We start from the raw sequence: 16,313 nt of genomic DNA on the forward strand, positions 1-16,313 counted from the left end.
CAGTCCTTCTGCTAGAATATTATAAGGATCTAGTCTACAAACACAACACTTGTATTAATTTCTAAAGTAATGCAAAGTCGAACTTTACCCGAAGTAGTTTTTTGCCACTAGATGTTCACACTAATATTTCACTGAAATGAATAGAGGCTAATCACAGACTTCTCTTAAGGTAAGCAAAGCACTGCCCTTCCATACAAATCAACTTACCCAGGTGCCCTCTCCTGAATTCGCCAAACCCAAAATAACGAAGTTTTTATATGGTAGCAATTTGAATGAATAAACAGTATTATGAGTCTGAAAAAAATCTATGCCAAGTTAGAGCAATAAAGAATAATCTGGTGCTTTTTTTTTTTTTTCTTATTAAAATGGTGTCTGTCACAAAAAAAAAAAAAGTCCCACTGAAATTGTTCTACTCGTGCCCTACAACATACTTAGGTAATGTAGAACACCAAGAGTATTACAGCAGACTCTGTAAGTAGCATCCTCACTAAGTTCTCTAATTCCCATATTACACTCTAAATTACAAAACCCAAACGGAAAGAGCTCACAAGATTAAACTTTTACTCTCATCCGGCAACCAGAAGTGGACAGGGCCCTTTAAAATGTTTTCATTGCCAGGTGGTTAGCGATAAAGACAAAGTCTCTCAAACCAAGTAAAAGCATCTCATGGGACTGAGTACTTATACTCAGAAATGCCGTGATGGGAAAACAGCATACTTGTCAATGAAGGAAATGTTCTCCCAAAAGAGGGCAATGCTTGCAGAATCCAAATAGTAAAAGGAGAGGATGGTTTTATCTGGAGAGTGCTGAGAGAAAGCGCTTAGGCAGAATTGCTTAATGCTTCTCTGGGACCAACCTGAATACGGCAAATGCTCAGAAAACTCCTGTACTGAGGTAAAAACGAGATAGTCAAACACCCCCTTTCCCTAGAACTTTAGAACATGACCAAGAAGAGTAAAAAACCTTAACTCCCGAAATCTAGATCAACTATCAAATGGCTTTAAGAGGGCCAAGGACGAAAAACACAGCAATCAATGCTCCCTATCTGGACTTGAGATTCCTCGCAGAGTTGGGGATTGATGAGAGTTTACACAACTTGAATTTCTCTCCACTAACGTATCGTTATCATTTAGGCCCACTCAGTGAACAGGAGACAGCCGTAACTTCTCGTGTACCCACTGCCGTAAAGGCTGTTGGAGCTGCTGTCTTCTAACACTGCTTTGAAGACAGGTATATAGACAAATGGAATCAAATCCAAACAAATGAGCTGGGGAAGAAAAATGAGTGAAGTCGTTTCAACTCCAGAACAATCATCGGTCAAGAAATCAAACAACGCACTGCACTGGGCAAATGTGCTGTTAAGAGACCTCTTCGAAGTGCTAAAAAGGAAAGATGTCACCTTGAAGACTAAGGTGCACCTGACCCAAACCATGGTATTTTCAATCGCCTCATAAGCACGTGAAAGCTAGACAATGAATAAGAAAGACTGAAGAATTGACGCCTTTGACTTACAGTGTTAGCAAAGAATACTGAATATACCATGGACAACCAAAAGAATGAACAAATCCGTCTTGGAAGAAGTAGCCAGAATGCTCCCTAGAAGCGAGGATGGCAAGGCTTCGTCTCACTCTGGACATTTTATCAGGAGGGGCCGGTCCCTGGAGAAAGACATCATGCTTGGTAGAGTGTCATCAGAAGTGTGGAAGGCCCTCAATGACATGGACTGACACAGTGACTAACAATGGGCTTAAGCATAACAATGATCATGGAGATGGCGCAGGATCCGGAAGCCTTTAGTTCTGTTGTACACAGGGTCAATACGAGTTGGCACCTAACAACAGCAATCTTATTATGGGGAAAAATGCTGTTTCTATTTTCAAAATTTCATTCCTAACATCTTGGTGCCCCCGTATCTAAAGAAATCAAACCAAATACTTACAATTATGGCTTAAAGTAAAAGAGACTTGATTAGCTGCTCCTGTGTAACCGAGAATCAAGAACAGGCATTTCTGCTATGTACTTAGTTCCAAACTGGGGGTGCATGCCCGAAGCAGGGGGAGTGAAGTAGTGGCCTTGGAGCCGCCAACTGCCCTCCCCATTGTTATGCAGAAACCTACCTGATCTGGCTGATCTCTGAGAATCTCATGGTCCCCTGTGTCCTAGCTACACACTCTCTACCCCACCAACAGAACCATGTGGATGTGCTAGAAGAAAAAACTCCTGTCTACAAAACACTTGAATCCTAGACTCCTGCCTGAACACAGAAAGGGATTACATACACAATGGCATTAGCCTTAGGCTACATTTTCTTCTTTTTAAATCTCCTTAAGACTTGTATTTTGAAAGTTCAGGTAGAAGTCAGGGTAAGACGAGATTTTTAAAATTTGTAAAATAACCAGGTGCTGTGGAAGTGTAGGTACTTGTAAACTGTACAATGGTCAGTAAAAATATTTCAGTACCATCAGGTTGTGATTTGTGTCTATCTGTACAGAATCTAATAAGAGGCAGTTTTCTAAGAGGGAAATAAGTTGCAGCAGTTTTTGAGAACGATGTAATTCTTAAAAATACTACTATATACACACGAGACTTGTCAACAATAGCGCCATACAAGGATGCAGAAATGCTAAATCTCAGGCTGATTATAGCGTAACTGTAACATCACCTACCTTGTAAGCGTGTTGTGAGGATTAAATGGGATAATACGTGCAAAGTGCCTTAGAACAGTGCCTGGCCCATAGCAAACGATCAAGAGATGGCAGCCACCATCACTTTGCACTGATGCTGAAAGCAAAGGAGGAACTGATATAAAAGCTGGAGGACTGCCCCATGGCATAAACTAACTACTTTTTCAACAAAAATATGTTTTTTTGATTCATACCATCAATTCTGACTTATTTCAGACAAAGGGGACAAGCACAGGTGCACGTAAAATTGAAGAGTTAACAGCCCCTTTCTTTGACACACCTGCTAAACAGAGCGATTTAAAAAGAATGTGATCATTAGCAAGTTCTTGGTTTTCTTTTCCTTCTTTTCTCCTTTCTTGTTCATTCCTTGGTAGAAATATCAATACCCAGTGAAATGGCAAAGGACAGAGAGGTAGAAAACTTGGCAAATGTGTATATCTCCTCTAAACATGAAAAAATGGTCTCTCTATTTGTTTTAAAGTTCTCTGTGTACTTTTACATGTTATGTTTTAACCTATTAAGAACGTGGGAAAAAGTATTATCATTTATTAAGTGGATAAATTAAATCTGGAGAATTATATTTTTATATACTGTGTGTGTGCAAGCAAGGACAAGAATCAGTGGTAAACCGGCACAAATAACACTTGGCGAAGCTTGGAACCCAGTGCCGTCGAGTCGAAACTCTATGGGGCAGTTCTACTCTGTCCTATAGGGTCGCTATGAGTCGGAATTGACTCGATGGCACTGGGTTCTGGTTTTTGGGTTAAGCTTGGAAAGGAATATGTAATCAGCTGATGTAGCCAGAGAAGACAGAGCTAAACCAAAGGTTGCTATCAGCTTCTTAGGGGGGGGAGGAATTAACCAGTTAAGGAAACTTTCTATGAAAATAATAGCCTTTGTTTGTTATCTTTTTTTCTAACATAATCTATTCAAAAGGCAATACTAAACCTCATTAAAATCAAACTACGCCACAGATTTTAAAATCTGTTAAAACTAAAACCCACTCCACTGCCGTCGAACTAGAAAATATTATTAAGACCCAAGGATGCAGCGTTTTTTTTTTTTGAAAGACACGGAATCCAGGAAGGGTGATTAATACTTTTCCTCTGGATGTTACCTAGAAGGAAACCCTGGGGGGATAGTGGTTAAGTGCTACGGCTGCTAACCAAAAGGTGGGCAGTTTGAATCCACCAGGTGCTCCCTGGAAACTCTATGGGGCAGTCCTACCCTGTCCTCTAGGGTTGCTATGAGTCGGAATCGACTCGATGGCAGTGGGTTTGGTTTTTGGTTTGGGTTACCCAGAAGGCAGTACAGGGCCTGCGTCCCGTTCTCTGACTGGCAGACCCCATTTAATGGAGGTCAGGGTGATGGCGGCAGGCACAAAAATATGCCGCCTATGTTGTTAATAACTAAGACATGGCACACACCAAAACTACTACTGCTGGTAAAAACTTCACACTATTTATAGCTTCCACTGTTCAACACTGTCTTTGAGGACCACCTTGGGGGAGGAGAGATGATGGGCCCTTGCTGAAGATCACCAACAGGTGCCCACTGCCTGACCTGGTAAATCACACTCACTTTGCAAAGGGCAAAGAACACCAAAACCAGCATTTGTTTCCTGTAAGTCTTTACAGGTTTGTTTAAAGCAAGGCTCTCTTCAATTGGAAATTAATGTGGTCTATTGATATCTGGCTTGAAGAATAATGTATTGTATTTCAGCAAAGATAAACCAAAGCAAATTGGAAAGAAAGATTTTAAACCAATAATAACCTAAAACATCAGGTCTTGGCACCTGAACACAGATTCAACAGAGACAGATATAAGTTTTCTCCCTTAACTCCTCTTCATTTAAAGGTTACAGGACACAGTGATACTAAGTAAGGGCACAATTTAATACACAGTAACACCTACATAGGAGCCCTGGTGGTGCAGCTCTTCAAGACTGTCCGATCAGGTCACTATTGAGTTTGAATCAACTCGATGGCAATGGGTTTATGAGTACCACCTAACCTATATCCTGCTTTAAATATTTTCAGCATAATTTAATACATCCAAAATCAATTCAAGATAATCTATCTATATCAATGGTTTTTAGACTTAAAAAAAAAAAAGGGAATATATATATATATTTTAATAATTAAGCCCTATGCAGCAATCCTATGTGGCATATAAACAGATAAAGCAGAGTTGCTGTGGTTTAAAGTAAAGGCTGGTAGCTTGGAGTCTTTCCCACTGGCCCCTACATCCAACGATCACAGTTTGAAAACCACTGAAATAACGTACACTCTTCATTCCTCCTAGCAATTAAGGTGAAAATGACTCAGATTTATGTCAAACAAAACACTGAATGGAAGGTTGGGACATGAAAAAGGCCAGCTCTCAAATGAGTGGATAAATTCGTCACACAACATGCTTTAAAAAATATTCAATAAGAAGTTAAAGGGACAGTGTAAGGTTTGCACAGCATCATACTATTTATTGAAGTAGAAAGAACTTGAAAAATATTTTACTTGAAAACTTCAGTCTAGTAAACTGAAATCATAGCTCATAAAACGCTGCTTCTTATTTTTATTTCCTAAATCATGATTATCTCAATTATAAATTAGGGTAATTACATCGAAATTTCATGAAAATAAACAGTAGTAGCAATGGGCTTTACAGAAACCAATTTCTTTACAAAGTCTTGACCAACTGTTTGCTGACTATTCCAGTAAGAAGAATTTCCCTTTAAAAATATTTTTAGGGAAAATTTGTTTTTCTTTTTAAAATTGGGAAAACTGTGAACATAAAAGAAGTGCAAATATATGGTAAAAATTGCTTATTGAGATTTCTAACTGCTTTTATCAAACTTCTCTTTAGGAAAGCGGAAAATTTATCTAGCACAATTAAGCCAACATACAATTTTTTATATTATGGTAACATATTTTTCAAATTGAGCTTTTAAAAAGTACATTAACTGCTAAAGTAAGATCAAATAGGTAGCTATAAAATACATTTATCCTGAAATGACTAAGAATATAAAATGTTGATGCCCATGTCAAGAGTACAGTACACATTACACACATTATTTCAAGGTCATTTTCTTTCCATTAATAACGTAGATAAAACCACAATATTTATTGCTTGTATCAAATGCATGTTAAAATCCTGATAGCCTCCAAACACAAATCCCTGTGGTAAAGCTGTTCTCAACCTGGCCAGGTGACACGCCACATCTGACATGTGTGAGTACAGATGCAAGCCATGCCAATTCTAACAAATGTCAGTGTCTTTATATCATGGAGGTGTTTACAGCTTGGCTTTCAGAGGAACCTGCAGTAGAGAGTCCTGAGATGTCTGGCTTGTGACTGTACATATCGCTCATCTGGCTGACGTCTAGTCTACTGCACCAGATAAACCCCTGTGATGATCGCAGCACTGTCAGCTACTAACGCAGAAGCTTGCTCAGCAGGATTAATTGTTTATAGGACATTTTGCTGAAGAAACAGCGTCCAGCCAACAAAAGCGCCAACCAAAAGGACTGACACAAACCCGGTCTTAGTGAGAATAGGTTGCCAATATAACCACCTTTTTCTTTTTCGTTCAGTCTCGTTTAGCCTCTGCTTCATCTGTTGCACCTTCTGAGCCGTGTTAGCTTTTCTGTCCTCTCGAATACGTTTCCGCAGAGCGCTGTGAATACATAAAAACAAACAAATTGAAGCGCGCTCTATTACAAGGACATAAGCTCAAATAAAACCATACACACCCATGTGTTTTTCAGGTCAATCAAACATAGAAACAAAAAAACGGAAAAAGACTCAATATTCTAAATGCCTTAGAGATCCACTCTGAGAATTCAGCAGTAATTTCTGGCATAGTTTTATGTTAGTAAGTACTTTTAGTAGGGCCTGAAAATAAGCAAGATGATTTCTTTCGAAATTGTGACCTCTGTGGCTGACAGTTTCTTTCTTTCCTTTTTTAAATAAACCATGCCAATTGAGCTAGATGTTCCCCCAAGACCACGGTCCCCACAGCCCTCAGCCCAGTAATTTGGTCCCTCAGCGAGTCTGGATGTGTCTGTGAGGCTTCTAGGACTTCACCTTTGTCAAAATGTGCTGACTTCCCCAGTACTGTGTGCCGTCTTACCCTTCATCAAAATGACCACTTATCTATTGTCTATTTAGTGTTTTTATATCTACACCCCACCCCTCCCTTGTAACCATCAAAGATTGTTTCTGTGTGTAAACTTTTTCATGAGTTTTTATACTAGTGGTCTCATACAGTATTTGTCCTTTTGTGACTGACTTATTTCGCTCAGCCCTCCAGATTCATCCACGTTGTGAGATGTTTCTCAGATTCATCATTCTTCTTTATCCTTGCATAATATTCCACTGTGTGTATGCGCCATAGTTTGTTTATCCATTCATCTGTTGATGGGCACCTAGGTTGTTTCCATTTTTTTGCTATCGTGAACAATGCTGCAATGAACATGGGTGTACATATGTCTATTTGTGTGATGGCTCTTATTTCCCTATGACATATTCCTATGTCTTTCCTCCCTTTTTAACTAGCCCTCACAGCCAACAACAGGAGGATAAGCTGGTTCCCCAATCATCTGATCTCCTCTCATGTTTACATCTGACCTTTCACAAAGGCCATGATTAAAAGCTATACATTTAATGTTTTCCTAACTTCTGCTATGGTAGCTTCTACTGCTCTTTTTGACTATACATATCTCCAGTTCTTTATTTTCCTATTCAACACAGGATTTTTGTTGCAATGGAAGTTCTTTAAATCTCAAGATATAAATTTTCTAGGACTAGATAAAGAAGGATGAGCAATGACAACATGTTAAGTTACGATTCCTATTAAAACATCTGACAAAATACTTATTTCCTCTTTTCACTCATCATTTGCCTGTATTATGGCAAAAACCTGACTGGTTTCCCTGCCTCCAAATGACCTCAATTAAACACTGCTGCCACATACCTTGACTATTAAAGATTTTCCAGGCCAAAAATGTTTAGCCTGAATCTAATCACAATAAACAATCAGAGAAATCCAGATTATTGGGGCCCTAAACATGTAATCAGGCCAAATGACTGGGATGGCCCATGAAACCATGACCCTAAACCTCCAAGCCAAGGAACCAAATCTCATGAGGTTTTTGGTTGTAATCAGCCTCAACAGCTACTTTTTTTTGTTGTCGTTGTAAAATATCTCCCGTACATCTGGCAATTCAAGTTAACCAAAAGGTTGGCAGGTTGAATACACCAGCTGCTCCTTGGAAACCCTATGGGGGCCGTTCTACTCTATCCTATAGGGTGGCTGAGTTGAAATCCACTCAACAGCATGTAACAACTTACTGACAACAATAACTGGTTGTCAACTCTACCCTTAACCAATGGGATATTTCAATCACCATTAACCCTTTTCCCCCTCCCTCTTGCCCCGGTAACCACTAAGAATCCTTGATCTCTACACATTTGTCTTTGTCTTTTTATTTATACAAGTAAGGTCATACACAGTATTTGTCCTTTTATAATTGATTTATTTCACTCAGCATAATGTCTTTCAGCTCCATCCACATTGTAGTATGTATCAAGACTTTATTTCTCCTACTGGCTGAGTAGTATTCCATTGTATGTACCACACTCTGTTTCTCCATCGATCTGCTGATGGGCATTCAGGTTGTTTCCGCCTTTTCACTATTATGAATAGTGGCTGCAAAGAACACTGGTGCACAAGTCTCTGAGTTTCTGCTTTCAAGTCTTTTGGGTATATACCTAGAAGTGGAATTGCTGGTTCATATAGCAGTTCTGATGTTGCTCGCTGGTCCAGTTGTGAGGATTTTTGTTTTCTTTATGTTGAGGTGCAATCCATACTGAAGGCTGTGGTCTTTGACCTTCATTAGTAAGTGCATCAAATCCTCTTCACTTTCAGCAACATCATGATAAACAGAGAAAAGACTGAAGTTGTCAAGGATTTCATTTTACTTGGATCCACAATCAACACTCACTGAAGCAGCAGTCAAGAAATCAAAAGACGCATTGCATTGGGTAAATCTGCTGCAAAGGACCTCTTCAAAGTGTTGAAGAGCAGAGATGTCACCTTGAAGACTAAGGTGCACCTGACCTAAGCCATGGTATTTTCAATCGCATCATATGCATGTGAAAGCTGGGCAATGAATAAGGAATACCGAAGGTGAACTGACACCTCTGAATTGTGGTGCTGGCGTAGAATATTGAACATACCACGGACTGCCAAAAGAAAGAACAAATCTGTCTTGGAAGAAGTACAGCCAGAATGCTCCTTAGAGGCAAGGATGGCGAGACTGCATCTTACATACTCTGGACATGTTGTCAGGAGGGATCAGTCCCTGGAGAAGGACATCATGCTTGGCAGAGTACAGGGTCAGCGGAAAAGAGGAAGACCCTCAACGAGGTGGCCTGACACAGTGGCTCCAACAATGAGCTCAAGCCTAACAACAACTGTAAGGATGGCTTAGGGCCGGGCAGTGTTTTGTTCTGTTGTGCATAGGGTCGCTATGAGTCGGAACTGACTCGATGGCACCTAACAACAATAACCATAGTAGTTCTACTTTTAGTTTTTTGAAGAAACGCCACACTGTTTTCCACAACGGTTATACCATTTTGCATTCGCACCAGCAATGGGGTAAGGTTGCCAATCTCTCCACAACCTCACCAACATTTGTTACTTCCTATATATTTTTTATCTTAACCATGGAGTTGATTCTGACTCATAGCAACCCTACAGGACAGAGTTGAACTGTCCCACAGGGTTTCCAGGGAGCAGCTGGTAGTTTTGAACTGCAAACCTCTTGGCCATGGTAGTGGTATTGAAATGGTACCTCATCATGGTTTTGATTTGCATCTCTCTGATGGCTAATGATGCTGAGCCGTCTTTTCATGTTCAGTGGCCCTTGGAATGTCCTCTTTGGTAAAATTTCTATCCAAGTCCTTTGCAGATTTTATGATTATTTGTCTTTTTGTTGTTAGGTTGTCCAAGTTTTGTACATAATCTGATTAGTAGGTTCTTGTCAGATATATGGTTTCTGAAGATATTCTCCCAGTCGATAGCTTGTTTTACTTTTTAAGTAAAGTCTTTTATCAACAAAAATGTTCAATTTTGTGAGGTTCCATTTATTTGTCTTTTGCTGTTTGTGCTTGTGTTACTATATTAGATAATCTAGGCCTGACAGTGTTGCTCCTTTTTCTTCTAAGAATTTTAGGGTTTTAGTTTGCACATTTAGGTTCTTAATCCATTTTGAATTTGCTTTTGTGTATAGTGTGAGGCATGGATCTTGTTTCACTTTTCTGCATGAGGAAATCCAATTTTCCCAGCACCGGTTATTGAAGAGTTTCTTTTTTCCCTATCAAATGGACTTAGCACCCTTGTTGTAAATAAGTTTGACTACAGAGTGACAGATTCTTTAATGGTAAGTTTTACTTTATATTCCTGATTCTTGTCCTCCTTTATTGTTTGTAGCTTCAATCTGTCAATTAGCCTTCTCAGCTTAGAGGCCCTCTGCTTTCAAACATGTATCAGCTTCATCTATCTTGGAGGGAAGAAGGGAAAGAAGGAAACAACACACACACACACCCCCTTCTCCCACGCATCAGCCTCCTGTGACCACGCTGTAACTCTTCTGCCCTGGGAAGCGAGAATGAGTAGTTTAACCCATGCCTTTACAGGTATTCAGTATCTACCCTTTAACTGGCAAAAAAATTTTTTTATAGTTTCAACTCTCCTAAAGAGTTTTCCTTAATGTCACCAACTATCAACGTACCACTAAATTCAAAGTTTCTCTATTTAGTCCTCACTATTTTATTTTTATTTAGCAATTCTGGGACTGCTGATAACGGTTGGTCTGTGTTTAAAGATTAAAGCTCAGTGTGTCTGAAGTAGTAAGGCCATCATTTTGGTCACCAAGTCTTCTTTTAATTAATTCCTATTATGGATTAAACTGTGTCCCCCAAAATCCTAACCCCTATACCTGTGGATGTAATCCCGTTTGGGAATAGGGCTTTGTTATATTAAGGGGTCTTATCAGCGTAGGCTGTGCTTAAACCTAGTCACTTTTGAGATATAAAAAGAGCTCATTAGGCAGAGACAAGCATACAAACTGAAGAAGACAAGCACATGGGAGGATCAGCTGAGGAATGTTGGGGCTATGGAAGCTGAGACAAGGATATTCCTCCAGAGCTGACAGAGAGAAAAAGCCTTCCCCTAGAGCCGGTGCCCTGAATTGGACTTCTAGCCTCCTAAACTGTGAGAAAATAAATTTTTGTTCTTTAAAGCCACCACTTGTGGGATTCCTGTTATGGCAGAACTAAGAAACTAAGGCCATTATACAAACAGAGCTAGTCTCCTGCTCCCCTACATCCAAAGACACCAGGGACCCAAGAATCTTATTATGGACAAAGATACAGTAATCTGAAACAATATTACTTCTTGATTTAAATGTATAATATTCAAGGTAAACAAAACAACTTTATGCTTTAAACTGTACTGTAAAATTTCTAAAACCATAAACACAGAGTAACATTTCTAAGTCATAATATTATAACTCTTCCAATGTATGATAATACATGCACTCTGTATCATAATACATTAGCTTTTATAAAATTTCAAACACCTAAGTTCCACGCTGGGAAAACATACAAGTGAAGCTGTAAAGTACAGGGGACCTTTGAGTATTTTCATGGTACATTCCCAGAGCCGCATGTAACAAATATGACTACAACAAAAAATTTGCAACTTCAGAGTTACACAGAGAAACAGAAGTGGGGAAGTAAGAGAACTCATTTCCTCTGCTAAGAGACTTGTCCTCAGGATACCAGTTTCCTAATGTGTGAGATAATATGAACCTTAGAAATACAGTAATTTTTAATTTAAAAATTTGAATAGTTAAGTCATTCATATGGATTCAAAAATAAAGAGTATAAAAGGACACCTTATGTGATTTTTTGGGGGGAAAAGGACTTTTCTTCCTCCAATAATGGAATTAAGTTTAAATATTTAAGTACTTTTCAATTTTTATAAAGACGTAATATCAACTATATTATAACTATAGTACAAATGCTACACAACTGTACCAATGTCAGGCTAAAGTGTTCATAACATTTATCTTCTGTACCATACCTTTTTAGCACCTAATTATATTAACTTCTGTATTAAATTCATATTATTTTAACCATTTCAACAGGTGTCTGTCTGGAAGTAATGGCTTCGTAACAAAACTGAAAGCCCTTTGAGAACAATGATGTCATGTGATTAACTAAATCCCCTTTGGTGATTAACAAATAGTTCCATCAACCCAATAAGCAAAGGGCCTCAATTACTTCATACACACACTTGCAGCGAACTCACCTCTCGCTCTTTTCCTCTACAGTATCTTGCATTTTAGAGGACAGTCCTGTACACCTGTCACCTGTAACTTTTCCTTCTTCTAAGCTCATTCTGTTCCCATTGTACCTTTCAGTCACTATTTTGGTTGGTGAATGATCAAAAGCAGGAGACAAGTCTTCCTTAGAAAGTTCTTTCCACCGTTTCTAGGTGAGAAGAGCAATGAAAAACAAATGTGAACAATGAAAATTTAGTCTTCCTTAAATAAATGGGATTTATGAACTAAAATTCCATATTCGACTTAAGAAAAACTTGTCATGCTAATAGACAAATGGGGGGGAGGGGAGGCATTTTACCATACCACTGCTCTTCCAAATATCCTTTTAAATTCAGAAATTAAAAATAAACCACTTAATATTTATGTGTATCAGTATATAGAGGAACACAATAATCTTAATAAAATCAAGGGGTCTTTTTCCTACTTCAGACAAACAGCTAAATTCTGTTTGACTCCTAATCCACAGTTATGTAACATCTGAAGGAGGGATCAACACGGTGCTAGAACGTGATCTGGTAACTTCTTGCTCCTTGCCCTGTCCAGTCTAATGGAGAGCTAACTGTGAGGTCTCCAAGCAGGTCCATCGGATGCCAGAAGGACTTTCACTTGGCTGTCTCTCCAGGTCTACTAGCATCTAGTGGTGGCTGGCCCACAATTCAGGGAGGGAAAACTCCTCTGATACTTGCCTGTGTGCTTCAGAGAAGATGGCAACAGAAGGCAGGACTCAGACCAAGAAGAAGAGAAGTGTCAGTTTCTTCACTTATGAAATAGGAATCCATCACCTATCTTGGGAGGCTATCGTGGTGACTAGTAAGAAAACAAAATCCTCACAACTTGACCATTAAACAATTATCATGATAGATGGAGAAAACACTTAAGTTGTCAAGGATTTCATTTCCTTGGATCCACAACCAAAGTCCATGGAAGCAGCAGTCAAGAAATTAAGACAATGCATTGCACTGGGCAAATCTACTACTGCAAAAGATCTCTTTACAGTGTTCAAAAGCAAAGATGTCACTTTGAGGACTAAGTGACTCAAGCCTGAACCAAGCCATGGCATTTTCAATTGCCTCACATGCATGTGGACAGCTGGACAATGAATAAGGAAAACTGAAGAAGAACTGACGCCTTTGAATTATGGTATTGGCAAAGAATACTGAATATTCCCTTGACTGCCAGAAGAATGAACAAATCTGTCTTGCAGAAAGTACAGCAAGAATGTTCCTTAGAAGCAAGGATGGCAAGACTTCGTCTCACATGCTTTGGGCATGTTATCAGGAGGGACCAGTCCCTGAAGATGGATATCATGCTTGGTAAAGTAGGTCAGCAAAAAAGGGGAAGACCCTCGACAAGATGGGCTGACACACGGGCTGCAACAATGGGTTCAAGCATAACAAGGATTGTGAAGATGGCGCAGGACTGGGCAGTGTTTCGCTCTGTTGTATGCAGGGTTGCCATGAGTCAGAAAGGACTTGACGACATCTAACAACAGTAAGATGTACATGTGAAAGTGCCTAATGTCATGTCTGGCAAATGTTTTAGGGAGAGAGGTGAAAGAAGAAGAGATGCAAAGTATATCTGGGTCCTGAAGATGAAAGCCTTGACAACTGCACTGGAGACCACTGTCCTTCCAGCTCCTTCCCACTGCTGCCCACGTGTACTACTGCTTCTGGGAACGTAGCACCACCTGTCGTCCTGCCAGTCACAATAGCAGTAGAGGCGGCAGCAGCGGGAGCCAATGATTCTGATACCTATGACTCTGACCCTGGCTCACAGAGTTAGGAGGATGCCCCTTCAAGTGTCCCAGGTTCTATCATGGAAACAAGAAGTCTTGAGTCTAATCAATAACGAGCTCCAGACTAACTGCCTAAGGGTTTTAATGATCTTGAGCAGATGTACAATGACGTCAGCCACACTCTTCTGAACTTAGGAACACTCATTCCCCGGAACTACTTTTGTGCAAAATGGCACTGTTAAAAGCAATGATTGTGGTTTAGGTTTTTAAAAAATCTGATAAGACAGTGGATTTGCTAGTTTCTAATTTGTCTCATTATCATACAAGGGTAACTAAAACAATTAAAGAGGAAATAAAAAGGCATTTTATCACATTCCACCTTTCCAGATATGGACAATTTATTAAGTTGCATAATTACTGTATCTCTTTTTGTTTTATAATACTTGATACACAAAACACTTAGAAAATATGAAATTTTAAAATTTGTTATATGGTCAGTGGAGGACAGTAAGTAATATATCCACTGCTGTCGAGTCAATTCCGACTCACAGCGACCCTACGGGGCAGAGTAGAACTGCCCCACAGAGTTTCCAAGAAGCGCCTGGTGGATTCGAACTGCCGGCCTCTTGGGTAGCAGCCATAGCACTTAACTGCTACACCACCAGGGTTTCCAAGAGACAGAAAGGGACACATAAATCAGTTGGAATCCACCAGCTGATCCTTGGAAACCCTATGGGGCAACTCTCTACTGGGTCCTATGGGGTCGCTATGAGTTGGAATCGACTCAACAGCAACGGGTTCTTGGGTTTGTATCAAGAAAGATACAAGGCAAATAGATACCATTAGAAAGACAACAAGACATTAACTATACTCATCTAGGTAGGTCAAAGTCATTGGAGGTTTTCTGTACGTGAATACAAGCTATATGAGTACAACTTATAGACACATATGGACTAATTTTAAGTAAACACCATCACTTTAGATGTGCAATACTAAGAGCTATCCATTGTCTCTACAGGTTTTAGAATGACTTCATACGCACCTATGCCAGAGCTGTTCACAGAAAAACTAACACAAAACGATAGCCAATAATGAAAACACCACTTGCACCCTATAAAAGTTTGAGGGGGAAGGCGGATGGCCCCTTTAAGAAAAAGTACCAGAGAATGACATGGGTGGACTGCTGTTGAGTGGGAAGACATTTTCTAGAGATACAAAGGTTCAAGTGATGCCCCCACACTGCAAGGAAGCTTCCTTCTTTCTTCTTACAAATAATAGTTTTTCCCAAAAAAAAAGAGGCAAAGATGATGAAGTAGATGGACAGGAAAAAATCAGAGTCTTCACAAATTGACTATCACATTCTCATATGTCAAACAAGATAGTTATATTCATACCGTTTTGGGTTTCTACAATAACAAAGTAACTTTGGATCTTGCTAACGGTTAAGATTTTTATGGTATCAGATCTTGGGGAACCTCTCTTAGATTTCAGTTGTAGGCTAAATTCTAGCACAGCATTTCAAATGAAATATGTGAGCCACATATATAATTTAAAATTTAAATGAGAGGCAAAGCTGATTTTTAATGTTTTACTTAACTCAATATACCAAAAATACAATCACTTGAACATATAGTCAATATTTTTTAAATTATGAAGGTAATTTACATTATTTTTGTATTAAGTCTCGAATCTCTGACCTGTATTTTACATTTTAAGTACATCTTGATTCAGACTAGCCACATTTCAAATGCTCAGTGACATACGTGGTTAATCGTACTGGGCAGTGCTATTCTAGGAGGAGAAAAACAGAACAGTATCCCAGAGAGTGTAAACCACAGCACAGTGTATGGCGACTGAGGAAAAATTATTGCACTGATGTAAAACAAGCAAACAAATCCATATACATAAACACAGATGCCTAGAAAAACACGTATGTTAAAATAGTTACAAATTTGGGGGTAGGTGCGTTAAAGGGGACTTTCATTTTGTAAGCTACATACTGAGATGTTGTTTGAAATTTTTATAGCCAACATGAAATTCGTTAATTATTTTTATAATAAAAAAAAATTTCACAGCACTGAATAAATCATAAGAGCCCTGCTAGGCCCATCTGTGTGGAAATTACCCTCAGTGGGCAATGGGTTTTTCCAATCCTAAGCAAAAACAGAGACACTTCTAGTGTCCTACCCGGGATACAGGCAAAGAAGGCCTCTGGTTTGAGCAGGGGTCTGCTGATGCTAATGCTGAGACAGTCTGATGGACACACTACACCACATAAACTGGGACAAAAAATTCTTCCTAGCCACAAACTGTGCTGTCATGATAAAACCGTGCTGTCATAATAGACTCCACAAAAAAGTATGTTTATAAAACTCACCCCTATAATGCAAAAGATCCTCAAAGTAAGAAAGTATTCTAAAACGAAAAAAAAAAAAAAGTAGAAGGGGGGAAACTACCCAAAGAACAGCACATTTTTTCCTACAGT

The 16,313-nt window shown here is 39.2% G+C and overlaps 1 protein-coding gene across 6 annotated transcripts in view; it reads right to left on the minus strand.

Moving 5' to 3' along the window:
- The window catches only part of PTPN2 (protein tyrosine phosphatase non-receptor type 2), a 127,052-nt gene that overhangs the window by 2,418 nt on the left and 108,321 nt on the right, over window positions 1-16,313 (minus strand). For 4 of the 6 annotated variants that reach the window (XM_064294754.1, XM_023544006.2, XM_010586872.3 and 1 more), the window contains 2 exons: window positions 12,060-12,241; window positions 6,255-6,356 (listed from right to left, as the gene is read on the minus strand). In XM_064294754.1, coding sequence (XP_064150824.1) covers window positions 6,255-6,356; window positions 12,060-12,241 — 284 coding nt within the window. Of the gene's footprint in view, window positions 1-1,512; window positions 6,357-12,059; window positions 12,242-16,313 lie in introns of all 6 variants that reach the window. The other 2 variants (XR_010323506.1, XR_010323505.1) reach the window with 2 other exon arrangements.

Source organism: Loxodonta africana, chromosome 11 (assembly GCF_030014295.1).
Source record: "Loxodonta africana isolate mLoxAfr1 chromosome 11, mLoxAfr1.hap2, whole genome shotgun sequence".
Lineage (NCBI taxonomy): Eukaryota > Metazoa > Chordata > Mammalia > Proboscidea > Elephantidae > Loxodonta > Loxodonta africana.